Here is a 27,024-nt window from a genome sequence, read left to right as displayed (position 1 = left end):
TGGAGCCACATGTAGGCCAGACCAGATAAGGGCAGCAGATTTCCTTCCCTAAAGGATATTAGTGAACCAGATGGGTTTTTACGACAAATCGACAATGGTTTCATGGTCATTAGTAGATTCTAAGTTCCAGATTTTTTTATTGAATTCAAATTCCACCATTTGCTGTGGCAGGATTTGAACCCGGTGACCAGAACATTAGCTGAGTTTCTGGATTAATAGGCTATTGATAAAACCACTGGGCCATCGCCTCTTCCTCTTTGAAAGAGTAGCCAATACAGTCCTTCCAAACAGTTACGGTCTGCAGAGCTCAATCATATTTCTTACAAGCTTAGAAATTACTCCAGTCCCTTCCCCCAACCAACATTAACTACATCACTTCCTTCCTTAAAGTGTTACATCCCCGGAAATTAAAAAGGCCAACCACTCTTGAAGACTACATATTGGCACATGGCAGGCAGAAATAAGTAAGAGTTTTAACAACACCAGGTTAAAGTCCAACAGGTTTATTTGGTAGCAAATACCATTGGCTTTCAGAGCGCTGCTCCTTCGTCAGATGGAGTGGAAATATGCTCTCCCCTCGTGACTTTAACCTGGTGTTGTTAAAACTCTTACTGTGTTCACCCCAGTCCACCCCAGCCGGCATCTCCACATCAGGCAGAAATAATACATCTCTACTCTTTCACAAAGAGAATTTGAACACAAAGAATCAAATTTCACAAGCTTTGTAATCGATGCTTCTCTCTGGCACTCTAAGATAATTAATTCAGTTCATTCAAACTTAAGGTTTGGATGATCTTAAGAAACTTTGAGATTGAGCATCTACACTCGCTTTATTCCTTGCCATAAAGAGCCCAGGATAAATTTCAAACAATTGAACCCAGGACTGAATTTTATGGAGTGCTTTGGACCCACAACAATCTCCACCCCCAACTAAAAGCCATGGTGGTGGTGGAAGGGGCGGTTTGGGGGAAGAGAGCCTGCCCACAACCCTTACAGCTGCCCCAAATCAATTTAAAGGCAAAACTCTGCTCCATTGTGGAAATCCCACCTTACAGAGCTGCCACCAACATCACATGAGAGTGGTGGCCACTGCTGAGACAGCAGCCAGGCATATAATCCCTACAGTGCAGAAAGAGGCCCTTTAGCCCATCAAGCCAGCACTGACAATAATCCCACCAGGCCCTATCCCCGTAACCCCACATACTTACCCTGCTAATTTCCCTGACACTAAGGAGCAACTTAGCAAGGCCAATTAACCTAACCACACATCTTTGGACTGTGGGAGGAAACCCATGCAGACACAGGGAAAACGAGCAACTCACACAGACAGTTACCCAAGGCTGGAATTGAACTCGGGTCCCTGGGAGATGTGGGGCGGCAGTGCTAACCACTGTGCCATTGTGCTCCTGACAAAGGGGAGAGCAGACTCAGAGGCAAGTGCAGTTCTCACTGGTTCAAGGCTGGTAAGCCCCAGTGAGACAGCCAATGAACCGGACCAGCCGACAGAGAGATCCGCAGTGCATCCGAAGAGGAAAGAGTCGAATTGGACCCCTCCGGAAGGCCGCTGCCCTCGACTTGACATGAATGCCCAAGCCATCAGGAGGTGCGTCAACACCAAATTCAAAAGCCGCACTCACAAGACAGCCCCGAACATCACCCAAGCACAACGCAATGTCATCCGCGCTCTCAAGACTAACTGCAACATTGTCATCAAACCAGCAGACAAAGGAGGGGCCATCGTCATACTGAACAGAACGGATTACTGCAAAGAAGTGTACCGACAACTGAACAACGAGGAACACGACAGACAGTTACCCGCAGATCCGACCAAAGAACACACCCGTCAACTCAACACTCTGTTCAAAACCTTTGATCCGGACCTTCAGAACACCCTCCGTGCTCTCATCCCACGTACTCCCGGCGTTGGAGATCTCTACTGCCTCCCGAAAATACACAAGGCAAACACACCCGGCCGTCCCATCGTATCGGGCAATGGGACCCTGTGCGAGAACCTCTCCGGCTATGTCGAGGGCATCCTGAAACCCATTGTACAAAGAACCCCCAGCTTTTGTCGCAACACTACGGACTTCCTACAGAAACTCAGCACACATGGAGCAGTTGAACCAGGAGCACTCCTCGTCACAATGGATGTCTCGGCACTCTACACCAGCATCCCCCACGACGATGGCATTTCTGCAACTGTCTCAGTACTCAACGCCGACAACTGCCAGTTTCCAGATGCAATTTTACAACTCATCCGCTTCATCCTGGACCACAATGTCTTCACCTTCAACAACCAGTTCTTCATCCAGACACACGGAACAGCCATGGGGACCAAATTCGCACCTCAATATGCCAACATCTTCATGCACAGGTTCGAACAAGACTTCTTCACCGCACAGGACCTTCAACCGATACATCGATGACATTTTCTTCCTTTGGACTCATGGCGAACAATCACTGAAACAACTATATGATGACATCAACAAGTTCCATCCCACCATCAGACTCACCATGGACTACTCTCCGGAATCGGTTGCATTCTTGGACACACGCATCTCCATTAAGGACGGTCACCTCAGCACCTCTACTGTACCGCAAGCCCACGGATAACCTCACGATGCTCCACTTCTCCAGCTTCCACCCTAAACACGTTAAAGAAGCCATCCCCTCCGGACAAGTCCTCCATATACACAGGATCTGCTCGGATGAGGAGGATTGCAACAGACACCTCCAGACGCTGAAAGATGCCCTCATAAGAACAGGATATGGCGCTCGACTCATCGATCGACAGTTCCGACGCGCCACAGCGAAAAACCGCACCGACCTCCTCAGAAGACAAACACGGGACACAGTGGACAGAGTACCCTTCGTCGTCCAGTACTTCCCCGGAGCGGAGAAGCTACGACATCTCCTCCGGAGCTTTCAACATGTCATTGATGAAGACGAACACCTCGCCAAGGCCATCCCCACACCCCCACTTCTTGCCTTCAAACAACCGCACAACCTCAAACAGACCACTGTCCACAGTAAAATACCCAGCCTTCAGGAGAACAGTGACCACGACACCACACAACCCTGCCACAGCAACCTCTGCAAGATGTGCCGGATCATCGACACGGATGCCATCATCTCACGTGAGAACACCATCCACCAGGTACACGGTACCTACTCTTGCAACTCGGCCAGCATTGTCTACCTGGTACGCTGCAGGGAAGGATGTCCCAAGGCATGGTACATTGGGGAAACCATGCAGACGCTACGACAACGGACGAATGAACACCGCTCGACAATCACCAGGCAAGACTGTTCTCTTCCTGTTGGGGAGCACTTCAACAGTCACGGGCATTCGGCCTCTGATATTCGGGTAAGCATTCTCCAAGGCGGCCTTCACAACACACGACAGCACAGAGTCGCTGAACAGAGACTGATAGCCAGGTTCCGCACACATGAGGACGGCCTCAACCAGGATCTTGGGTTCATGTGACATTATCTGTAACTCCCACAACTTGCCTGGACTTGCAAAGTCTCACTGGCTGTCCTGTCTGGAGACAATACACATCTCTTTCATAGAATCCCTACAGTGCAGAAGGAGGCCATTCGGCCCATCGAGTCTGCACCGACCACAATCCCACCCAGGCCCTACCCCCACATATTTTACCCGCTAATCCCTCTAACCTACGCATCCCAGGACTCTAAGGGGCAATTTTTTTAACCTGGCCAATCAACCTAACCCGCACATCTTTGGACTGTGGGAGGAAACCGGAGCACCCGGAGGAAACCCACGCAGACACGAGGAGAATGTGCAAACTCCACACAGACAGTGACCCGAGCCGGGAATCGAACCCGGGACCCTGGAGCTGTGAAGCAGCAGTGCTAACCACTGTGCTATCGTGCCGCCCTTTAGCCTGTGCTAATGCTCTCTCCACTCACATTGTCTGTACATTTAAGACTTGATTAGCTGCAAAGACTCGCATTCCAATCATTATTCATTATTCTGTAAATTGAGTGTGTGTCTTTATATGCCCTGTTTGCTGTTTATGAGCAGATCTCCCACTCACCTGATGAAGGGGCAGCGCTCCGAAAGCTAGTGGCGTTTGCTACCAAATAAGCCGGTTGGACTTTAACCTGGTGTTGTTAGACTCCTTACTGTGTTTACCCCAGTCCAACGCCGGCATCTCCACATCAAGCCCCAGTGAGGCAGCTGACGGAGATAGGGCTCTGGTTTGAGAGGCCAGGGGTGCGCAGGGAGTTGAAATGTTTGACCTTGGGAATGGGTGCCTCTGTGGTTAAAGTTGCTGAGCTTCCCACATGGCGCAAGTGAAACACTGGTGGGGGTGGGATGCACTCATTAAGTGGCCTCTTAAGGTCCTCATTTGGCACAAGGAGGGTGGTCCAGCTGATGCCTCCACTGCCCCCATCCCATAAAAGTTCAGACAGGTCGGGGTCAGGTGGCGCAGGAAGGTCAGCCACTGGATTTTACAACCTTATCGCACTGCCTTGAAACTTGCTGGTGGCAAAACGCAAAATCAAGCCTCCAAATGTAATATGCTGCAGTGTTATGCAAACACATTAAGCACAGTATCAATTTCTTTCCATTTGCAAGGTAACTGGATAATGAACAAATGTTGCTCACCCTGGGACGTTCCCTAAATAGTTTACCATGTTGGTGAAGGTGGACAACATGTTGTATTTAATGAAATACGTAACTCCCTTTAACAACTTCTTCAACAACAAGGGCATATTTATTTGTTAGGCTGATAGAAGTAACTACAAGCCAATTGATACAAGTGATGATATTTTTGATTCATTCACGGGATGTGGAGGTCACTGGCTGGGTCAGCATTTATTGCCCATCCCTATGTTCCCTTGCTATGCCAATTCAGAGAACAGTTAAGAGTCAATCACATTGCTGTGGATCAGGACTTTTATGTAGGTTTCCTTGCAGAAAGTGAACCAGACGGGTTTTTGTGACAATCGGCAATAGTTTCATGGTCATTATTCGGCTTTTCGGGCCTGATTTTACCATTTTCATTCTAAGTGCTGAATCTGGGCGCATTTCATATCCAAGTTGGAAATCTACTTTCAGGCACCCCCATTAGCACTTTGCCCGAAAAAAAAAATTGCGGGTCTGGTTCGCGCAGTGGGCGGGGCTTAGCGTGCCCGGAACGATCGGAGCTCTGAACTGCGCATGCACAGTTCGGGAAAAAATTGAAAAAGCGCGCCGCGGTCACTCCCGAGCTGCAGAAAGCGGATAAAGCTGCCTGGGAGCGAAAAACAGGAGCGATGGTCCCCACTGACATCAGTGTCCCCCCCGACTTTATTACGTTTTCGTGCCCGAAAAGGGGTGCGACGCAATGGTAAAATTGGGCCCTTAATTCCAGGTTTTTATTGAATTCAATTTCATAATTTGCGGTAGTGAGATTCGAACCCTGGTCCCAAAGCATTATCCCTGATCTCTGGATTACTAGTTAAGCGAAAATACCAGTACGCCACTGCCCCCGCTGCATAATATGCACATTATATGCATAAAAACCAAGGGTAAGACAACCAACAAGTAATATTTGAGGGTCAATTTGTTTGATTCTCAAATATTCAGAAAATACATGCAGTAACACAGTTCAATTGAACAAGAGGAAAAGTAAGGAGTGCACTTTTTAAAAGCTGAAGAGGCTTGTAGATACCCAGAGGGTCGAGTGTCAACACTAATTCGTCTAAAATCACATGCTGTCACATGAAAAATGTGGCCTCTCTTGTAGAAGTCAACTGAGAGAGGATGCAACCGATACCAAATATAATGGTGTAAAGGATGAAAACATTTTATTCTATTGCTTTGGGAATTTCACAATCTGAATTCCATTTAAAGGCTAGTGTTGGAAAATAAAAACATATTAATCACCCAGAATGAGCAATTCACCTCCCTTCATTCAATAACTTTAAATTGGAATCAATATTTTTCTTTTCATGGTGAACCTCGATCACCAGGTTGGCTACAGTCAGAACAGTTGCGGAGTTTAAAACTGCGGGAGAAATTAATCAGCAGCACCGCTGAAATGCATTGCTAAAGCTCCTTGAATTATTGATCAACACCAGTGATATATTCAAATCCACTCCGAATTGTCATTAGTAATTCCACCCAGCTGGTTCCTCAAACGTTTAACACGAGAACCAGGTCTTATTTCAGGAAAATAAAAATTGCAGCTTACTTTCATGACCATCAGGAGAACATCTAAAACAAACAGTTATTGTGAAGAGAAAGCCACTGCAATTAGAGTCAGCAGCCCCAAAATTCAGAAGCGCACATCTTACAGTAAATTTATAAGTCGCAACAGCCTGTGTGATTGGAAGTGAAAGCACAAACAAAATAATTCAGATGACTCCTGAAATTTGGAGGCAAGAGCAGAAACAGTTCCTTGGCCAGGATTGGTTGTGATATTGTCATGATGTATCGGGTTTCAAATTTTATTTCATACTCAAAACCCCCAGGAGATTTCCCCTTCGCTCTTACAGACACTCAGCATTTTGGCTTGCAGTCAATAAGATTTCAGGATTACTACTGTAAAGATTTACATTTCAGTAGCTTGGCCATCGTAATGAATAAATTTTTTATAGAATCCTGCAGTGCAGAAGGAGGCCGTTTGGCCCATCAAATCTGCACCGACAACAATCCCATCCAGGCTCTTGCCCCGTAACCCCACATATTTACCGTGCTAATCCCCCTGACACTAGGGTCAACACACATCTTGGAGTTTAGAAGGATGAGGGGGGGATCTTATTGAAACTTACAGGATACTACGAAGTCCGGATAGAGTGGACGTTTCCACTAGTCGGAAAAACTATAACCGGATGGCACAACCTCAGGTTGAAGGGACAATCCTTTAAAACAGAGATGAGGAGGAATTTCTTCAGTCAGGGAATGGTGAATCTGTGGAACTCTTTGCCGCAGAAGGCTGTGGAGGCCAGGTCATTGAGTGTCTTTAAGACAGAGATAGATGGGTTCTTGATTATTAAGGGGATCAGGGGTTATGGCGAAAAGGCAGGGGAATGGGAATGAGAAAAATATCAGCCGTGATTGAATGTCAGAGCAGACCCGATGGGCCGAGTGGCCTAATTCTGCTCCTATGTCTTATGGTCTTATCTTTGGACTCTGGGAGGAAATCGGAGCACCCGGAGGAAACCCATGCAGACACAGGGAGAATGTGCAGACTCCACGCAGACAATGACCCGACGCTGTGAGGCAGCAGTGTGCCATAGTAGTTTAAATCAAGTTTTCAGGAAATGCCTGTCAAGGCAAAAGAAGAGTTTGTCTGGCACTACGACTTTATGTGCAACTGTCGATTTTTAGTGATTAATAATTGAGTTCACTTCTAAATGCAAGTCTTTTTCAAAGTCAATTTTGTCACTAGTTTAGGACAGTGGCATGCAAGTATACTCAACTCATCTGGAAATGGCAACAGGTGGCAAGCTTGAATTAACTGGAATTGGACAAAATAAAATTGATGGGACTCTGTACAAATTAGATGCAGGAATGAAGCTGAAGCTCAAAATCAGGCAAAGCAAGCTCCAAGCTTTCAGACAAATATTCAACAGCACATCCTATCATTCAGTAATTGTTCGCATGAGATGTGGAACAATGGTCAGCTAGGTCTGCAGATTACAATGGAGTTTGAAAGTAGCACTCCCACCAGTTTGTGAAGTGAGATGAGGAGCACCTTCCTCTCATTCTCCCTCCTCACTTGGAAGATTGGGATGGATCAATTTTAAAAAGGATTTTTAACTTTAGTCTTGCTTTGTTGTTGATCACAGAGTTAACAAAGACAATTTTTTTTTTATTTGGAGTTGCCAGACATGTTCAAAATCTTGTATGGTTCTGAGAGCGTAAACAAGAAGAACTAGTTTCCAGTGACAGCGATATCAGTGGTGAGTCTAAGGTGACGGGCAAAAGGAATAAAAGTAATGTTTTTTTTAAACTTGAGTTGCTGCAGCTTGGAATGCACTCTGAAAGGGTGGTGGAAACTTAACTAACAGTGGCATTCCACAGAACTAGATAAATACTTGGAAAGGTAAAAATAAATTACAGGGCTCTAGGACAGATGAGGGAAGTATGATTAATTGATTAGTTCTACCAAAGAACTGGTCCAGGCACAATGAGTTGAGCAGCCTCCTTCTAACACTATAGCATTCTACAATATCCATTTTATAGCAGTCATATCTCTTGCTTGTGGCATTATTAAAATGGAGATAAGCAGTTTACTCAAGTAGGACACAGCCTTTTGCAAACACTTATTAACTGATAGCAACATACTTACATAATGCAGTCCAATGTTTAAACAATAAACCAAGAGCTTATGAATGGTCATGGGGGAGTTTAAATAATAGTTTAAGGTCATTGATAGAAATATAGAAAGGTAATTTTTTTTATGCCACCGCAAATTATCAATGCTGCATGATGTAAACACAAAGTCATAGACACTAATCAAGCATTAGCCTACTAGACTAATATCCCAGAGGTCATGAATCAATATCCACTGTGGAAAATTGTGACCTTAAATTCAATAAATCTGGTCATTTGTGAGCAAGCGCCAGAAAAATTACAATGAAAGCTGCAAGCCATCATTAAACAAAACAATTAACTAACAACTGCCAGGGAAGGGGACCGTGCAACATGTAGATGACCCTTGACATCCTCCAAAGTTGCAAAGCAATCATTACAAAACAGAACAATATTGCATTCATCCATTGGCATAGACCCAAAATTCAGTACAGGAATAAGTGTTGAAAATCTCAGCAGGTCTGGCAGCATCTTTAGAAAGAGAAACAGTTAATGCGAATATGACTTCTTCAGAACTAAGGAGAGATAAGATCGTAATGGGCTTTATGCGGTTAAAAAAGGATGGAGCAGATTGAACAAATGAGGTCAGGGATCGATTAGAGGGCGAGGCCAATTAAGTGAGAAAAATGCCATAGAAAACAAGGCAATGGGAGTGGTAATGATAGTATTAAAGAAACAAGACAGTGGTCCAGAGTAAGTATTAACAGCAGAATAAAGGTCAGCGCTGTCTGAAAGCAAAATAGAAGAATTTGTTAATAGCAGGATAAACGGCCACACCTACTTCCTTCCTAAAATCCAGAAACAACTCTCTTAGTAGATCTATCATTTCAGCATGTCCTTGCCCCACTGAATTTACTTCCTCTCTTGACTCCATTTATTTTCTCCCCATGTCCAGTCTCTCCCTCTACATTTGTGATTCTGCTACTGTCCTACATCATTCCAACAGTCCCCAATTTCCTGGCCCTTACCACCTCTTCTTCACTAAGAATGTCCACGCCTCCATCCACCAGCAGGATGGTCTGAGGGCTCTCCACTTCTTTCTTGAACAGACGCCCGTCAATCTGCATCCACCACCACCCTTCTCTGCCTGGCGGAATTTGTTCACCCGTTGAACAATTTCTCCTTTAATTGGTGCCACTTCCTCCAAATAAAAGATGTGGTTATGAGTACCCGCCTAGGCCCCAGTTACACCCATCTTTTACTGGGGTGTGTGGAACATTACTTTTCCAGTTCTATTCAGAACCAATCCCACACCTCTTTTTCTGGAACATCAATGATGACATTGGCGCTGTTCCATGCTCTTGTCTGAAACTGGAAAAATAACTCATCAATTTTCTAATTTCCAGACTCTTATCTTCACAGTCAATCTCTGACACTTCCATTCTCTGCCCTGATGTGATGTTTCAATCTTCATTTCTGGGGATAGACTGTCTTCCAATATTCTGTACACGCCCACTGACTCCCACAGCTACACCTCCTCTCACCCTATTTCCTGTAAGGACTCCATTCTATTTGCCTCATTTCACCATCTCCATTACATCTACTCTGATGATGCTACCTTCCACAACGGTACTACTGATGGGTGTCCTTTGCTTCTCATCCCAAGAACTATTTCCGTGCAGCCCCCACAACCTCACCAAACCAGGGTGTTCAACCATCTCCAACCTATTTCCTGCACTACAGCCCTCACCCTTTCGGCTCCTTCCCAGAACCACAATAGGTTTCCACTTGTCCTCGCTTTCCACCCCACCAGCCTCTGCATTCAAAGGATTATCCTCCACCATTATCACCAACCCCAGCACGAGGCAGCCACCGAACACAGGATCATCTAGTCCCGCTGATGCGAATGGAGATTTCAATGACTCATCATCCCTGCTGCAGATGGTTGTCAGAAGTTAATCATCCTTTCCACACAACAGCGCTGAAGGGGTTTCTCAGGAAACCGTCATCAGCCCAACTATCTTGGGTTTCTTATCAATAACTTGTCTTCTGTCAAGTGTCGCGCTGTTCCCCAATGATTTTATGGTGGTCAGCTCTGTTCACAACTCATCCAGTAAATAAGCAGCAAAGTCATTCTCCAGCATGACCTGACTAGCAACAGCAAGCATTCATATCATGAAGTACCAAGCAATGACCATCTTCATAGAATCATGGAATCAATAGTGCAGAAGGAGGCCATTTGGCCCATCCAGTCTGCACCGACAACAATCCTACCCAGGTCCCACCCTCATAACCCCACACATTTACAGTCCTAATCCCCTGACACTAAGGGGCAATTTAGCATGGCCAGTGCGCCTAACCAGCATGTATTTGGAATGTGGGAGGAAACCGGAGCACCCGGAGGAAACCCACACAGACACGGGAGAATGTGCAAACTCCACACAGTCACCCAAGGTCAGAATTGAACCTGGGTCCCTGGCGCTGTGAGGCAGCAGTGCTAACCACTATGCCACTGTGCTACCCATCTTTATTTTGAATAAAAGAAAAAAATGACCAAACACCTGCCCACGCCATTAATACTAGCACTATTACCTCATTCCCCCAACATCAAGATTCACATCCAACAGATTCTGAACTCCACTGGCCACATCAAAATCATGGATGCAAAAGCAGGGCAGAAGTGCCTTACTTTGTGATGCCCAAAATCTCTCTTTTGTCTACCAGGTACATCCCAAGCAAGATTAAATCACCAGCTTGTTGTGTTTGACTACAACATTCAAGAAACCTGACTTAATTCAGGACAAATCAGTCTGCTTGACTAGTGACCTTGCCACTGAGAATGTCCACCATCTCCAACACTGGCAGTTCATGGTTACAGTGTGTAGTGCAGCGATCTGCCGTGATTACTTTACCAACACTTCGCAGACCTCTCAAAAAAGAATGAAAAGCAGCAACATGATCAATGCACCAGCATCTGCAGGTTCCTCTTTACGTCACACTCCATTCTTACCTGGACACGGTCATCAACGAGTCAAATTGTGCAATTCCCTTACTTGCTTCAACGTGCTAAAAGATGCGAAAGGTGCTGCATTAATACAAATTCTTCTATTAGGAGTTGAGGCGTGTTGTTGGAATGTTATTCATGATTAGGGCATGTTGTTGAGCAGCATTGTGGAATTTTGCACATTTGTCGTCTATCACCGCTTTTTCAGAGCAAGTAAAAGATAGACAATATCAGCAAAACTGCACAGATACCATTCCATCAAAAGAAAGGGTTGCAAATTTCAAGTTAGTATTTGAGGATTTGAATTCTGGCCTGAAATATTAAACTATTTCTATCAAATCTATAATTTACCCTAAATTGGCCAATTTAAAAATTAATTCAGAAAACCTCGCCTGTTACCCTCTCTTTCCACCAAAGTATATTCTTCATTACAGGAGAAATTTACTGCCACATAGGCATTGCTTACAGACAGTTCAGCTGAACAGAATGTGCATGTCCTGTTCAAATGATCCTGTTTGGTACTGTGCCAACTTGCTTACAGACAGGTTGCCTATCCTTCCATTGCAGGCCTCGAATGAACACAATAGCTGCATTTCTTGATAAACTGCATGTGCGCACAGTTCATATACCTGTTCAGACAATACCATATGTAACCCATTATTATTTTTCTTAATCGACCAAAGTTCTGAATGATTGCTTTGTGGAGATCCAGCAACTCCATGACCTACGGATTGAGAACTGACTGCTAAGAAGCATTAAGAGAGATTACCCCTGAGTAATGCTGCTATTTATTTAAACACACACATCTTTTCTGGCAATGGCCTAGCTATGCCTGGCCAGCAATCATCAATGCAGTTAGGGCCACTCTAATTGAACCCATTTTAATGCCAACTGGATGATATACTACTGAGTATCTCAACCTGCACCGTCTCCCACAACATTAGCTTTACAGTGGCTCCGCATTCATGTACCAACACAAGATCAATGTTATTACTTCACTGTAGCTCAGTGAAGTTGTCAGCATTTTTCTGGCAATTTGTCAAATGTTTAGTCGCAATACAAAGGTGGCCTAGTAAAATTGGTCCAGCACAATTTTCATAAAGCTGGAGATGAGAGGATCGCAGGGTAAGGGGAAAGTAGGACACAGGATATTGATTTTTTTTAAAGGGCTACACTAAACTGAAGTCACCAACACCAATGTGTTCCATTGCTCCCACAGTTCAACACCCAAAAAGAATGCATCCTCAGTTAGCAATATAATGTACGGTAAGAAGTCTCACAGCACCAGGTTAAAGTCCAACAGGTTTATTTGGAATCACAAGCTTTCAGAGTGCTGCTCCTTCGGCAGGTGAGTGATGAATCATCTGATGAATAGATAGACCCAAATAGCCATTTACTGAATCATCACTCACCTGATGAAGGAGCAGCACTCCGAAAGCTCGTGATCCCAAATAAACCTGTTGGACTTTAACCTGGTGTTGTGAGACTTCTTACTGTGCCCACCCCAGTCCAACACCGGCATCTCCACATCAATATAACGTAAGTAAATTATGCTGCTGTGGTCTTCTTTAGGAGCTTAAGCACATGATGCCTGCATGCTTAAGCTTCATCTCAGACACAATGACTGCAGTTTTTTCACAGGTTAAATTACCTGCCCTAAGTGTCAAATAGTTGAATCACTTTAGATTAGATCTTATGAGTGCAAGATTGAAATTTAATGACAGATAAGTGAAAGAACAAAAGGAGCAGGTGTGTTGAATCGGTCCCCGTCAAAAAGGAGACATTGGCCCTGAATTTGTTGAAAAATTGCTGTATTAATGCTTCTATAGCAGACACTGTTATTGTGGGGCAGAAAATCCAGATGGTGCGGTGAGTGATTAATGCTATTATATGTGACACCCCATAATCTGGTAGGACTTTTGCACTGCTCCACAAAGACACTCACTGAAAATGTTGGGTAGCTATTAAAGCGCAGCCACCATTCCATTAAGATCAATAGTGAGATCAAGTTTGCTTAATTAATACTACTGTGATCATCACAGCCATGTATACCCTTCCAGAATGGCACTGAAAGCATCCGAATCAACCCAAGGACAACATATTTACTGACGTAATCTCAGGATGTCATTCAATTAATCAATTAAGTGTTCTGACAGTCAGGGCATGTACTGATTTTCCATGGCTGATGTTTTTATATTCACTTCTTTTGTTTGTGCACCAGGCATGGATTGAATGTGGTAATAAATTCTAGGTATCACAGGCAGACCAGAAAACTTCAATTTTGCACTGAAGAAAGAGTCTCTCATTGTGCAGTAGGAATACTCTCCTTACCTTGGCAAGTAACGGATGCTCTTCACACTCATCCTTTTTACTGCCCTTTACATTTTCTGCTAATTTTCTCTGGTGCCTTACGTTGCACTTTTAAAAAAATTTTCTTTGGGCAGCTTTCTTAGATTTCTTTTATTCTGTCCTATTCTGTTATCTTTTAAGATCAATCATCTAATTCGACGGAACAGACCTTCCATTTGTGGGAGATCATCTGCAGCAAAAGAAATCCCATGACTAACATTTTCCACAAAAGCACGGCTGTGCAAGCAGAACGAGGCAAACTCCCAAAAGGAAGGTTTAAGTTGCAGATGGGATGTTTGCGCAATGATCAACAAAACTGGACGTGGGCAGGACTGGTTACAAACTCAAGTCTGATCCGATGAGAGAAGCTGATTTGTACTCAAATGTAGAATGTAGTGAGAACCCTAGTATACGATGTATTGGTACAAAACGTGACTATATATCAGACTCCCCTTTTGGGCTACACACTCGTTTGAAAAGCAGTCAAATGCTTACTCTTGCAAGAAGAGCGACACAGTGAAACAATTGTTCAGGGCATTTCCTTCAGAGCTGTGACGTCAAATAGACAAGCCTTGATGTGCCAATCACAGTGCTCATTCCAGTGGGTGTGAACCCTGAGGATTTCTACTGAATTATTCAGCTTGAAGGAAAATTACCCAGTACTTCAACTAATCCAGTCGAATGATACCAATGATTCTTGTAACAATTTATAGACTTTTTTAAAATTAAGACTGGTTTTATTGTTGCCAACTGCCTTGGAAGACTGCCAAAAAATTCTTCAGACGGGCAAGGTTTAAACTAAAAACAGGTCATCCTCACTATAAGCCCAATATATTAATCTAATCTGTTTCAACAATACACTCATTCTATGTTACCTAAAATACGACATGTCAAACCTGACCAGCCGAATCAGACAGACAATTGCTGGTTTCTTTAGGTTGCAGTTCTGCCAGTAATAGCAACTGCAATTTTGACATCAGTGTGGTCAAGTAAATGAGGGTAGCCTGCTTCCTCTGGAGACAGTATCAGTCACCAGGCTCCGAGAGTGTCAGTACCCTGCCCAGTAGCTAATATAACAGTAACTGTCCATTGCCTGGATGAGAGAGTGGAGGGAGCAATACAGCGGCATAGCATTTTCAGCAACAAGCAGCAGGGCATGGAATAGGCTGGCCTTTCAAATAAAGCCACATATAAACGTTTTCTGTCATTTGCTGAATAATGTCACCAAGTGGCCGGCCCCCAGTGCCCTTCTTCCTTTAAATGTACCAACTTTTACTTTAGAATTTTTTTTTTTATTATTCATTCGTGGGACATGGGCGTCGCTGGCTGGCCAGCATTTGTTGCCCATCCCTAGTTGCCCTTAAGGTGGTGGCGAGTTGCCTTCTTGAAACACCAGTCCACGTGCTGTGGGTGGCCATTAAATATGCATTTAAATGCTTGAGATATTGAAAAATTGGTTGCCTATAGCATTTACTTTGTTTAAATACAGAATTAGGAATGGAAAACATGGAGATGGCAGGCGAATTGAACTGGTACTTTGCATGGTCTTCGCTATAGAGCATACAACTAACATCCGAGAAATAGCTGTAAATCAGGAATTGGAATGGAGGGAGGAACTCAAGAAAATTACAATCACCAGGGAAGTGGTACTGAGCAAACTGTCGGAGCTGTGGGCTGACAAGTCCCCAGATCCTGATGGACTTCATCATAGAGTATTAAAATAAGTGGCTAGTGATGATATTTTAATTTTCCAAAATTCCTGAGATTCGCAGAAGGTCCCGTGAAAGGAAGGGAAACAGAAAAACAGGAAACAACGGTTCAATTAGCTTAATATCTGTCAGAGAGAAAATGTTAGAAGCCATTATTAAAACTGTTATAGCAGGGCACTTAGAACAATTCAAGGTAATCAGGCAAAGTCAATGTGGTTTTGTGCAAGGGAAATTGTGCTTAACCAATTTATTAGAGTTCCTTGAAGAAGTAACCTGTGCTGTGGCTAAAGGAGAACAGGTGGATGTGCTATACTTAGATTTCCAGAAGGCATTTGATAAGGCGCGACATCAAAGGTTATTGCAAAAAATAAAAGCTCACGGTGCAGTGGGTAACATATTGGCATGGAAAGATTGGCTGGCAAACGAGAAACAGAGAATAGATATAAAAGGGTAATTTTCTGGCTGGCAAGATGTAACAGGTGGTATGCCACAGCAATCGGTACTGGGGCCACAATGTTTTACAGTTTATAAAAATGACTTGAATGGAGGGACAGAAAGTATGGTTGCTAAATTTGATGATGACACAAAGATGGAGGGGAAAAGTAAGTTGTGTCGAGGACACAAGCAGGCTACAGAAGCCTAGAGGTATGGTTAAGTGAATGGATAAAGATCTGGCGAATGGAGTATAATGTGGATAAGTCTGAAATTGTGCATTTTGTCCGGAATAATAAAAATGCATGTTAACGAAATGGTGAGAGATTGCAGAGCTTTGAGATTCAGATGGATCTGTGTATTCTAGAGTACAAATTGCAAAGGATTAGGATGCAGAGACAGCAAGTAATTATGAAAGTTAATAGAATGTTATTGCATATGATATGGGGAATTGAGTACAAATGTTGGGAGTTAACACCAGTTATACAGGGCATTGGTGAGGCCACATCTGAAGTACTATGTACAGTATTAGTCTCCTTCTTATAGGAAGGAAGTAAATGCATTAGAAGCAGTTCAGATAAGGTTCACCAGATTAATACCTGGAATGAGAGGATTGCCTTGAGGAACGGTTGAATAGACGAGGCTTGTACCCACTGGATTTTGGAAGAGTAAAGGGTGACTTGGTTGAAACTTAAAGATCTTGGCGGTCTTGACAGGGTGAAGGTGGAAAGGTTGCTTCCTCTTGTCTGAGAATTTAGAACTAGGGGGTCACTGTTTTAAAATAGGGAGTGGTACATTTAAGACAGAGATGGGGAGAATGTTCCCCCCCCCCCCCCCCCCCCAACCTCGGAGGGTCATGGATCTTTGGAACACTCTTCCTCAAAAGGTGATGAAAGCAGAGTCTTTGAATATTTTTTAGGCAAAGATAAATAGATTCTTGATAAGAAAGGATGTTGTAGGTTGTTGGGGATTGGCAGAAATGTAGAATTGAAGTTACAATCGGATCAGTCATGATCTTATTGAATGGCGGAGCAGGCTCAAGTTGCCAAGTGGCCTACTCCCGCTCTTAATTCATATGTTCACGTGTTACACAGAAAATAGGTCAAATAGGTACCTACCAACAACTCTATCACCTATCTTCACTCCCATCTTTCGGAGAGCTGCAGCGTACAAAGCCACATCTCTCTTTAGCTCTCCAAATGTCACTTTGACAATCTCCTCCTTGCCTTCCGCTGTTAAACAATAGAACACACAGATTAAAACTTGAGAGCAGAGATTCAGCACAAAAGGAAAACTAGCAAATCAAACCCTACAACGTAATCACTGGTGTGTACGATGTCGAGAAAGAAGCAGATATACACAACACTTGTCAATGTTGAACTGTAACAAACATTTAGATTTACAAGGGTAAACATTCATTCCAAGAAAACAATAAGATGACAGGATAAAAAAATGCATCTACTGATACTAAAATATTCATAGACCTTTGAACCGAAAAATTAAATATATAATTGTGAAGGCAAGATGTGGACACAGCACAGAGTTAGAGCTTGATTTATATTTTTTAAATGACTTAAATATTACAATGAAACGCAAACCGAAATATGGAGGTTCAACCACATGCCTGGCGAAATACAAGACAATTTAAAGAAAGCAACCATAGTAACAGGGCCATTTTAACACTGACAAAACAATTGTAACTATCCAAAAATTATAACAATACTGTCAGTGATTCGAACTTTGTCTTATATCTGAACAGAGTGAAAGAGAAGGGATCCAAATGATAAAACACAGTGGATCACACACACAACCAGGACACTAGTAGAAACTGATTTAACATAATCCACGCTTCTACAGTTGTATACCAAATAAGAACATAAGAAATAGGAGCGGGAGTAGGCCATCTAGCCCCTCGAGCCTGCCCCGCCATTCAATAAGATCATGGCTGATCTGAAGTGGATCAGTCATGATCTTGTGTGTGGCAATTGCTCAGCTTTCTCCACATGTAGCGTATTAACTAGTGCATAAATTATCAACCAATTCCCTACACCAATAATGAATGTACATGTGCACTTCTAGCTAAGGAAATACTTCAGGTAAACCATTAGATTTTTAAATGCTTTCTTATTAATTATTTACTATATAAGGAATAATCACAAAACTCATACTCACAAAACTCATCACACTCCAAAGATGTGCGGGTTAGGTTGATTGGGTGTGCTAAATTGCCCCTTAATGTCAGTGGGATTAGCAGGGTTAATACGCAAGGTTAAGCGGATAAGGCCTGGGTGGGATTGTTGTCGGTGCAGACTCAATGGCCTCCTGCATGTAGATTTCTATGATTCTATGAAAAGCTGTAGTTTGGATACTAAATAATGGACAAAGATGTAACGGTGGACTTGTTGTTGTTGGAAGTCATTCAGGGCATATATATTGCAAGTCACTTGCCGATTTTAAATTTGCACTGGCAGTTGGGTGGGGGTGAAATGAGTTGTCTGTCAAATGCACATCGCAAACATACTGTTCATGATTCTCTGGCCTGGACTTTCACCCGATTACCCATAGGGAGAGCTTTAGTACAGAATTCATCCCTCAGCAGGTTGAATAGGTGGGAGAGTGACAGGACAGGTTGTACGTATCCTGTAGAACAAACAGAGCTGGAGGTGGGGGTGGGGAAGAATGTCTTTTTCTCGACCCATGTGCTAAAAGCAAAACTGAGAGACAGGTTTGCCTTTGCTCTGGTTAAAAACCCACCACGATTCAATACAAGGCTCGATCCCAGGAGAGAGGTTTATCCCTCTTCACCCCCAAATCACGAAGAAATAAAACACTTACATGCCGCATAAAGAGCCACTTTGTCGTCATCTTTATGCTTCAGTAGATTTTCTGCATAGTTTAATCTGCTCCCTTTGAACCATTCGGGAACATCTGCAATTCCTTTTGTCCTGTCAATCACCTGGAGGCAACATCATCAATAAGAGTTTGGTTTAATGGCTTTCTTACGACAGTGACCTAGATAGTTCATCCATTACATGATTCTATTTCAGTTCAGCCAGTGGCTAAGATTGTGGTTTTAACAGTATTTTTAACTGAAGGAAGGGAAATAGAATGAAGATGAAAAGTCACTAAAAGCAGACGGTCGGATTGGCATGTCATTAGCAACCTATTCCATTCGAGAACTGAAGAAGTAGCATTTTACTTTAAATGTAATGAAGCAGATAGGGCATGTCAACAATTTACAATCAATATACAAATTCCTCATCTTTTACGCAAGACCACAAATTTGAAATAACTCTATGGTAGAGGTGCAGCCTATATGTAGTTCAGAGTCCTGATGAAAAGATAAGTAATACACTAGCATCTCACAACAACAAAACCTACAATAGCTATGTCTGAAAAGGAATAGCCCATCTCCAAAATGATTTGAAGCATGGACTGAATTTCACAGTTCAGTTGATTTGAAGGCTTATGCCCTCAGTTTGGAGAATCTCCAGTTGTGTTGATACTTTCCACCTCTCCTTGAAGGATCAATTAAAGTATGAAAATTCTTGATTCAAAGCACCCAATTTCTCTTTCTAACTTTAGAGGCATTCCAAGTTAGAGCTATTAATAGCCCACTTTGGGTTGCTTGAGCTTTAGAAACAGAACATTTTGCAGATAAGCCAGGTCATGTATAGATTGCGGAAATAGTCAGCTTTTAAAGCCAACTATAGAGAGTGCAACAAAGAATCACAAGACCAATTCTTGCAATGAGTGCACTCTCCATTGATCTAACATCATGCATACTTCTACAACTAGTGCACAAATTATCAACCAATCCCCTACACCAATAATGAATGTGCGCGTAACACTTCTAACTCAAGAAATACTTTAGGCAAACCATTAGATGTTAAAGGGTGGTCAACTTTTAGATATCTCAACTGCAAAGAGCAATGGGCACTCAACTGAGTATACTCAAGGCAGAAATCAGCAAAGTTTTGGATACTCAAGGAGTGAAGGGAAAAGGGGATAGTGTGGCTGATGTTGATCAGCCATGATCTTACTGAATGGCGGAGCAAGCTCGGGGTGAGGGGAGGGAGCTGAATGTCCCACTCCTGCTCCTACTTATGTTACGTTATTAGCCTTTTCTCTTTCTTAAGTTGTCCCATATTTTAGCTTTGCACATATCAAGCTCCAATTTCATATTCCCATTGTTCTTCAAATGGCTGCTTCAACTGCTGAACCAGAACTGTCCCTTGGAATAAATGGACAAAAGGAATAATTTGTAAGCTGAAATTAACACAACATATTTGGCCTCCTTGACTTTGGGCATCTACATACATGGATACAATTAAGGGCCACAAGTAAAATCCGAAACATGCTCATTCACTTATAAGCATCTATCACATGGGTATGGCTGTTTAGTAGTTATGTTACTGGGCCAATAACAAGGGCCTCGACTAATACTGAGTGTTGTAATGCCACCTTGGTAATTGAGAATTTGAATGCATAACAAAAAAAATAGGAAAGCTACTATTAACAAGTGATCATAAGCTTTGGGTTGTTCTTGAACGCCCCAAATGAAATCTCCGGGCCCGATTGCCACAGAATGAATTTACTTGGCTCTCTTAATTTCCTCAGTCTTCTGAGAAAGTAGAGGCATTGGTGGGCTTTCTTAACTATAGTGTCGGCATGGGGGGGGACCAGGACAGGTCATTGGTGATCTGGACACCTAAAGACTTGAAGCTCTCGACCATTTCTACTTCATCCCATTGATGTAGACAGGGGCATGTCCTCCACTAAGCCCCCTGAAGTCGATGACTATCTCCTTTGTTTTGTTGACATTGAGGGAGAGATTATTGTCGTCGCACCAGTTCACCAGATTCTCTATCTTATTCCTGTACTCTATCTCGTCATTGTTTGAGATCCGACCCACAACGGTGGTGTCATCAGCAAACTTGAAAATCGAGTTGGAGGGGAATTTGCTTTAGAAGAATGCATTTTAGTTTGAAGGTTTTTCTTTTGCCTATTAATAAACCCCTGCATGTGATTCTCCTGTCCCAGAGTCAGTTGTCCCATAGGCTTTCGAGCTAATACTCAGAGGTTACACCCTTGTCAGGCGGCTCCTGAAGTCAGTCCATCATACACTCACTCACTCACTGAGGTAGCACTCATGACATTGGATCACCTCTTGGAACCTAACTCTTGGACCTTTCCAATTCTCCCTTGAGGATCAAAATGCTGTGTAGACCCCACCCCATTCAGCATTAAACTAATCCTGGGGCATATTACCCCTCCCCCACTGAGCAATCAAACTTACTACTCCCAGCTGAACAACAACAAAGCCCTGAATACAGCCATCCAATGCCCAGCCGAATGGCAAAACCACTTGGCACAGTAGCTGTCACCTTCTCCATCCAGGCAGCCGAAAATAACTTTCCCTATATCCAAAAGCGGAAAAATCTCCCTCCCCAGAGGTTTTCCTCCTTTCTTTTCCAATTCTCCTCTACTCGTCTTTCCCCTCATTCCTACCCAAACCCTCCTTCCTCATCCCGTCTTCCATTTCCACCCACCTTCTCTCACCTCTCCTCCACCAGGGTCCAGTTATTCCTCTAGCCCTGTTTGACCCAATCCTGTACTTGGCCTTGACAATTCAGTTGCAATGCCACAGGAGATCAAACACAACAGTTCTATGTCTGCACACATTGTTGTCAATTTTTCCCCATTATAAAATCTTATGTCCACATGTAAAATGGAAATTGTCTGTGCAAACCTATCGCACGGTAAGTAAATGCTCCGTCATTATAATCCTAATTCCTGTATTGCAACACTGATTAAACTTCAAAGTATTTAATTGGTGATAAAACACTTTGGGACTTCCTGATGTTGTGCAAGGCAATATACAAGTCTTTCTGAAAATATTAACAAGAATATAACTTTGTTTTATAATGAGATGGAATTAAGTCTGCACATCTGGGTCAAACTATTCCCCTGCCTTTAATGCTACTTCACTTGAATTTAGCTTCCTAGTTGTAACGTCACTAGCAATCAACTGGTATAGAATGGACAATTCTACATAGCTTACTCACTCCCAGTTATTACAAGTAATTATTGGTCACATTCTCTCTTATTACAGTACACTGCTGCATCGATATATCTAATTCAGCTGTGCTATATTGACTGACACAGTGTAGTTGCCACCAGTTACCACAGTGTAGTTCACTATCTGCAAGACTCATGTCAGGAGTGTGATGGAATACTCTCCAATCGTCTGGATGAGTGAAGCTCCAATAACACTCGAGAAGCTTGGCTTCATCCAAGAAAAAGCAGCCCGCTTGATTGGCACCCCATCCACTACCTTCAGCATTCAACCCACACAACCACTGACACACAGTGGTAAGTGTGTACCATCACAAAATGCACTGCAACAACTCACCGAGGCACCTTTGACAGCACCTTCCAAACCCGTGGCCCCGATCACCTCAAAGCACAAGGTCAGCCGGTGGATGGAACACCATCCTGCAAGTGCCATCCAGGTCACACACCATCCCATCTTGATATCCCCACACTCTTCACTGTCGCTGGGTCAAAATCCCTTCCTAAAAGCACTGTGGGTGCATCTACACCAGGTGAGCTGCAGAGGTTCAAGAAGGCAGCTCACCTTCTCAAGGTCAACTGGGGGATGGGTGATAAATGTTGGCCTAGCCTGTCCACCCATACCCAGTTAAAGAATCTTTTTAAATTGCAGGCTTGGGCCACTGAGGCGGCACTGTAGACCAAATTCCTGTTGTTCTCTCCCAACTCCGTCGCTGTTTTGTGTTAACAATGTCCACTCGTTGACTTTGGGCAACTTACTACTAATGGTTATATCGTGACATTGGGAAATTATCATTTTCTATCTCCTTGAGTGCACTAAATAAGGTTTAAAAGTGCAGCTTTAAAAACTCAGCTAATCCTTTGGAAATAAATTTTCAGAGCAGAGTTTTGGCTTTTCATTTGGAAATTCTCACTGCCAGACCCTAAGGCAATCAAAATTGTTTCTTGGAAATTTTGAAACATTTAAGTTTCCAACTGGCTTCTTCTCTCCACAAATCTCCTGACTGTATCTCAATTTTGACAGAGCACTTGTTTAACATCCTGGGAAATGTCCCTGAAACATCCTGGATCATGAAATCTAATTGTTCAAATTTTTTAAAATGGACTGGCCAATCATTCACGGATTGAATCAATTGCGCAGCGTTGCAGTTGAATTAGTCCCCTCTCTGTCGTAATAATCTTAACACAGGGATCTGAGCTGCAGTTTTCTTTAAGCAGCTTATATACCAGGACTGGATTTAATAAGAACAACCATTAAATCAAAATTAAATAATACTTTGTTATTTTTTTCCTCACACCTCTTCACAAAAGTGTTCAATTCTACAACAGCATCCAAACTACTGCCAACTTTCTCGCAATTTTAAAAAGGTAAAAGCAACTTCAACTTTTGTTTTGATATCAATAAAAGGCACAAATGGAAATACGTGACTATTCTACAAGCCTAGAAAACCTCCATTACACAACTTCAGGATAAACTGGACACTTTCCGCAATTCCTATATTTAAAAAAAGCAACAGAAACGCTCCATCAGCAGCCACGTTTCCATTCAAGGACATCTCATAAGCCTGACTTCCAACTCCAAGCTGACAGCAGTAAATGTGCTTTCATTTCTATTTTTTTTCAAAGCTTCAATTGATCAGAAAATAGATTGAAATGCAAGCAAAAACAACATAAAAATAGGAATGGAAAATAAAGCATGCAAAGGAAATTGGGCATGCAGGAGTGTTTTAATTTTAACCAGTGTTTCACATCACGAGGCTAACATGACCTCAAGATATCCCAAAGCCCTTTTCGGCCAATAACATGGGAAACGTACAGGCTGCTTTACGTACTGCCAGGCTGCACAAACAGGAATGAGACAATCTGTTTTAGTAATGTTGGTTGGGTGATAAATATTGGCTAGGGTATCACTGCTCTTCTTTCAGGTAGTGCCCTGGAATCATTTGTGTCCGGCTGAGGGCTGACAGAACCTTGGCCTAGCATCTCAAAAAAAAAGACAGCACCTCCAACAGTGCAGCACTCCCTCAGAACTGCATTTGCTGGAGTGTCAGCCTCGACCGTGTTCAGCTAGGTCTCTAGACTGGGACCTGAACCTACAACACTCTGACTCACAGACAGGAGTGCCACTGGATATGAAAGCAGCTTTATTGCTGCAATTAGTCAATGCTTCAAAGTCAGTTTGCATGCTGAAAGCAAACAAAAATTGTTATTCCCCCCGCAGAAAACTATCGGGTGGGGTTTTACGGCCTCGCTCAGGCGAGACCGGGAATTTCCACCAGAGGTCAGAGATTTCCATTGTCGGACCGTCGCCTGCGCCAATTCCATGGCGGGCAAGTTGGTGGAGTTCCAGCCTATGAATTTAAAAAATAATTTAATTCCTTAACACTGACTGCCATGTGCCGAATGCTCCTATTTGAACTTATCACATTCATAAGTAATTGATAGCAATAAATTTACAATACACATGATATATACATCTTAAACGTCACCTATAAACTACAAACTTTGCCAAATTTGCATTCAGCTTTCTCATCGGATCTACCATTAGAAAATCAGCATTAGGCATCAGCTTAATGCAGCACTCATGATATGCTCCATTAGTCTTTGCTGTTCAAGGCAGGAATGCAGTGACTGATGGTAAACATTGCTGCCCTTCATAAGCTCCAAAAAACATATCCCCAAGGACTTCACCACTGGTTTAACGCACAGAGCTACACTTGTGCCTTCCCTTCTATTGGCATCAGAGTGCTCATTTTTATATAGCATTTCTGCATTAACACTTTATTGCAGGACACTGTTTCGAGAGTGGCCATTCTCCCCTTAAAAGACTTTTAAATTACAGCATTTCACAAACAAACCCCATCCCAGGTCAGCTGCAAATATAATTACAGGTACAGCTCATATTCAACCCCTTATCTCAGCCAGAGTATCAATGATTAAGCCTCATTTGTTTATGTATTTCTTTCCGAAGCAGCTTAGCCTAAGAGGAACCAGGAAAACACAAACATAGATAATATGCAAAGCAACTACCACGAAGAGATACAGAAAGGATTAAGAGTCACTACTGTTTGGTACAATAGATTTGGCTATGCAAACCAAAAGGACAAGGTTAACCAAGCCACACAGCCCAACTAGTGACACATGACAGATTACCCAAATGGAACACTTGTTCACTGCTGGACATGCACTGAGCAGTTCTCCCATTCCTTGTTCAATCTGCCTTGCCTGCCCAACAGAACTCAAGGATGCCCAGAAGGTGCCTAAGGGAGGGAGCAGAGGAAGAAATAGAGGTAGAAAAATACCACACATCTCAACTAGAATAAGGACTCAAAAATTGGTCCCTAAAACATTTTCATATCGCATTTAGTGATGCGTTAATTTCTCTGTTGATCCAACAGTTCCTTCATTTACAAAGGTAATTATTAAGAGTAAAATGGCCAATGATTGATATAATGTTCACGCTGACCATCCACCAAGGATCAAATGTACTAATTTTCTAGGATTTCCAACAGCAGAAATTAAATTCCATTACCATAATCTACGATGTTTTGTGAAAAACCTCCCACCCTAATTATACATAGAATCACATTGAGTCTACAGCACAGGCCATATGACCCAGGTGGTCCACACTGGCATTTAATCTCCCCTTGAGCCTGCTCTCATTCCTCTTCAACTAACCTTATCAGCATATCCTTCTATTCCTTTCATCATCACATATTTATCTAACTTCTCTTTAAAAGGTCTATGCTATTCACCTCAACTTCTGCATGTGGTAGCAAGGTCCACAGTCTCACCATTCTTTGGGTAAAGCGGTTTCTCTTGCATTTCCAATTGGATTTATTGGTGGGCAGCTTATATTTACAGGTACATTATCTGGACTCTGGCTAAAGATATTCTAAATACCCTACCTGTACAAATCAAACTCATGGCTAGACTTTAAGAAAAATTAAATCTCTCATAGCAGCCTGCAATTCACATTCAGTAACATATGACAATTTGGTTAAAGCAATGTGATTTCTCTTAAATCTATATTTCAAGGTTAGAAAATGGCAGAAATTACAGTAAGAACTGCAGCAGAATTGATATCCATGGTTAGTGCCTGTTAACAATAGTCGCTATATCCTATGTTTGTGAACATTGCATTTATCCCATCAATGCCCAACCAAATTGCTTTTACAGAACTGTACCAATATTAAGTCTACTGGAAGCCTGAATCAGATATTTGCAAGGTTCAAGCAGTACAAATGCAAGCACATTCACTCATCAAATATTTACAGGTTCGACATATCCTGACATGCAGTTATTCTCGGATCAGTTATTCACCAGTGTACAACAGAAAGCTGCACTTAAACCGCAACAGCTAATTTATAAATTTATTCACCAAATAGAATTCTATTTGCCTAATATTAGTGTTAACCAAGCCTTCCAATTTTGCAGTGATTCTTGCTCTCACCCATTTCTACCTCCGTCCCCTCCTCAAAAGTATGCACTATTTCTTCAGCAATAAGGCTGTTCACTGGTGAAGGCAAGTCAGTGTGTATCACTGCCAGTCCCAAGACTGAGTAAACAGGAAGGGCTAGTGGCTGGAAAGGGCGTCCAGCTGTAAAACCACCTACCAAATCCAGATGATGGTTGATACGAATGGGAATAACACCCATGTCAAGGTCCACGCTGCAAGCAACGCACAGGGTCCCTGCCTGTGCTCTGTGAAGAATGGGTCAGGGTTACCATGCAGTGGGCAAGGATGGTTTGAGAAGAGAACCCAAAGGAGAGGTGAAAAAATGACTTAATTCAAAATAGCCTGACAGGGAGAAGCTATGAGATAAGAGGTCTGATGGGGAGAAAAGGAACACAAATCATGGGTCTCCAGGGAACAATGTTTAAGGCAGAAAGCAAGAGACATTGATAGTGGATAACAACTTTATGAAGATGAACAGGATGGGAGAAGTTGTTAACAGTAGTATGGGAGAAAGAGTGATAGTTTCAAAGTCAAAGTTGGATTGCACCAAGGATTGATACTGAGCCTCTTCCTTTTCCCAGTTGTCATGGATGTTCTAACTGAACAAGTGAGACAGGAAGTGCCATGGTCAATGATGTTTTCAGGTGACATTGAGCCATGCATTGGGGTGGGGGGGATGAGAACATGAGCAATTATCTTAAGAAAAGCACTGGTAGACAGGGAT

At 42.8% G+C, this 27,024-nt stretch overlaps 1 protein-coding gene across 1 annotated transcript in view; it reads right to left on the bottom strand.

Annotated features, from left to right (window-relative positions):
* aacs (acetoacetyl-CoA synthetase) overlaps positions 1-27,024 on the bottom strand; it is a 115,000-nt gene that overhangs the window by 85,316 nt on the left and 2,660 nt on the right. Inside the window, exons 3-4 of the mRNA XM_078227042.1 lie at positions 18,602-18,722; positions 16,885-16,998 (exon numbers count right to left, since the gene is read on the bottom strand). Coding sequence (XP_078083168.1) covers positions 16,885-16,998; positions 18,602-18,722 — 235 coding nt within the window. The remainder of the gene's footprint in view (positions 1-16,884; positions 16,999-18,601; positions 18,723-27,024) is intronic.

Source organism: Mustelus asterias, chromosome 13 (genome assembly GCF_964213995.1).
Source record: "Mustelus asterias chromosome 13, sMusAst1.hap1.1, whole genome shotgun sequence".
Taxonomy (NCBI): Eukaryota; Metazoa; Chordata; class Chondrichthyes; order Carcharhiniformes; family Triakidae; genus Mustelus; species Mustelus asterias.
Note: the sequence above shows the minus strand (reverse complement) of the source record. Positions and strands in the feature narration are given on the sequence as shown.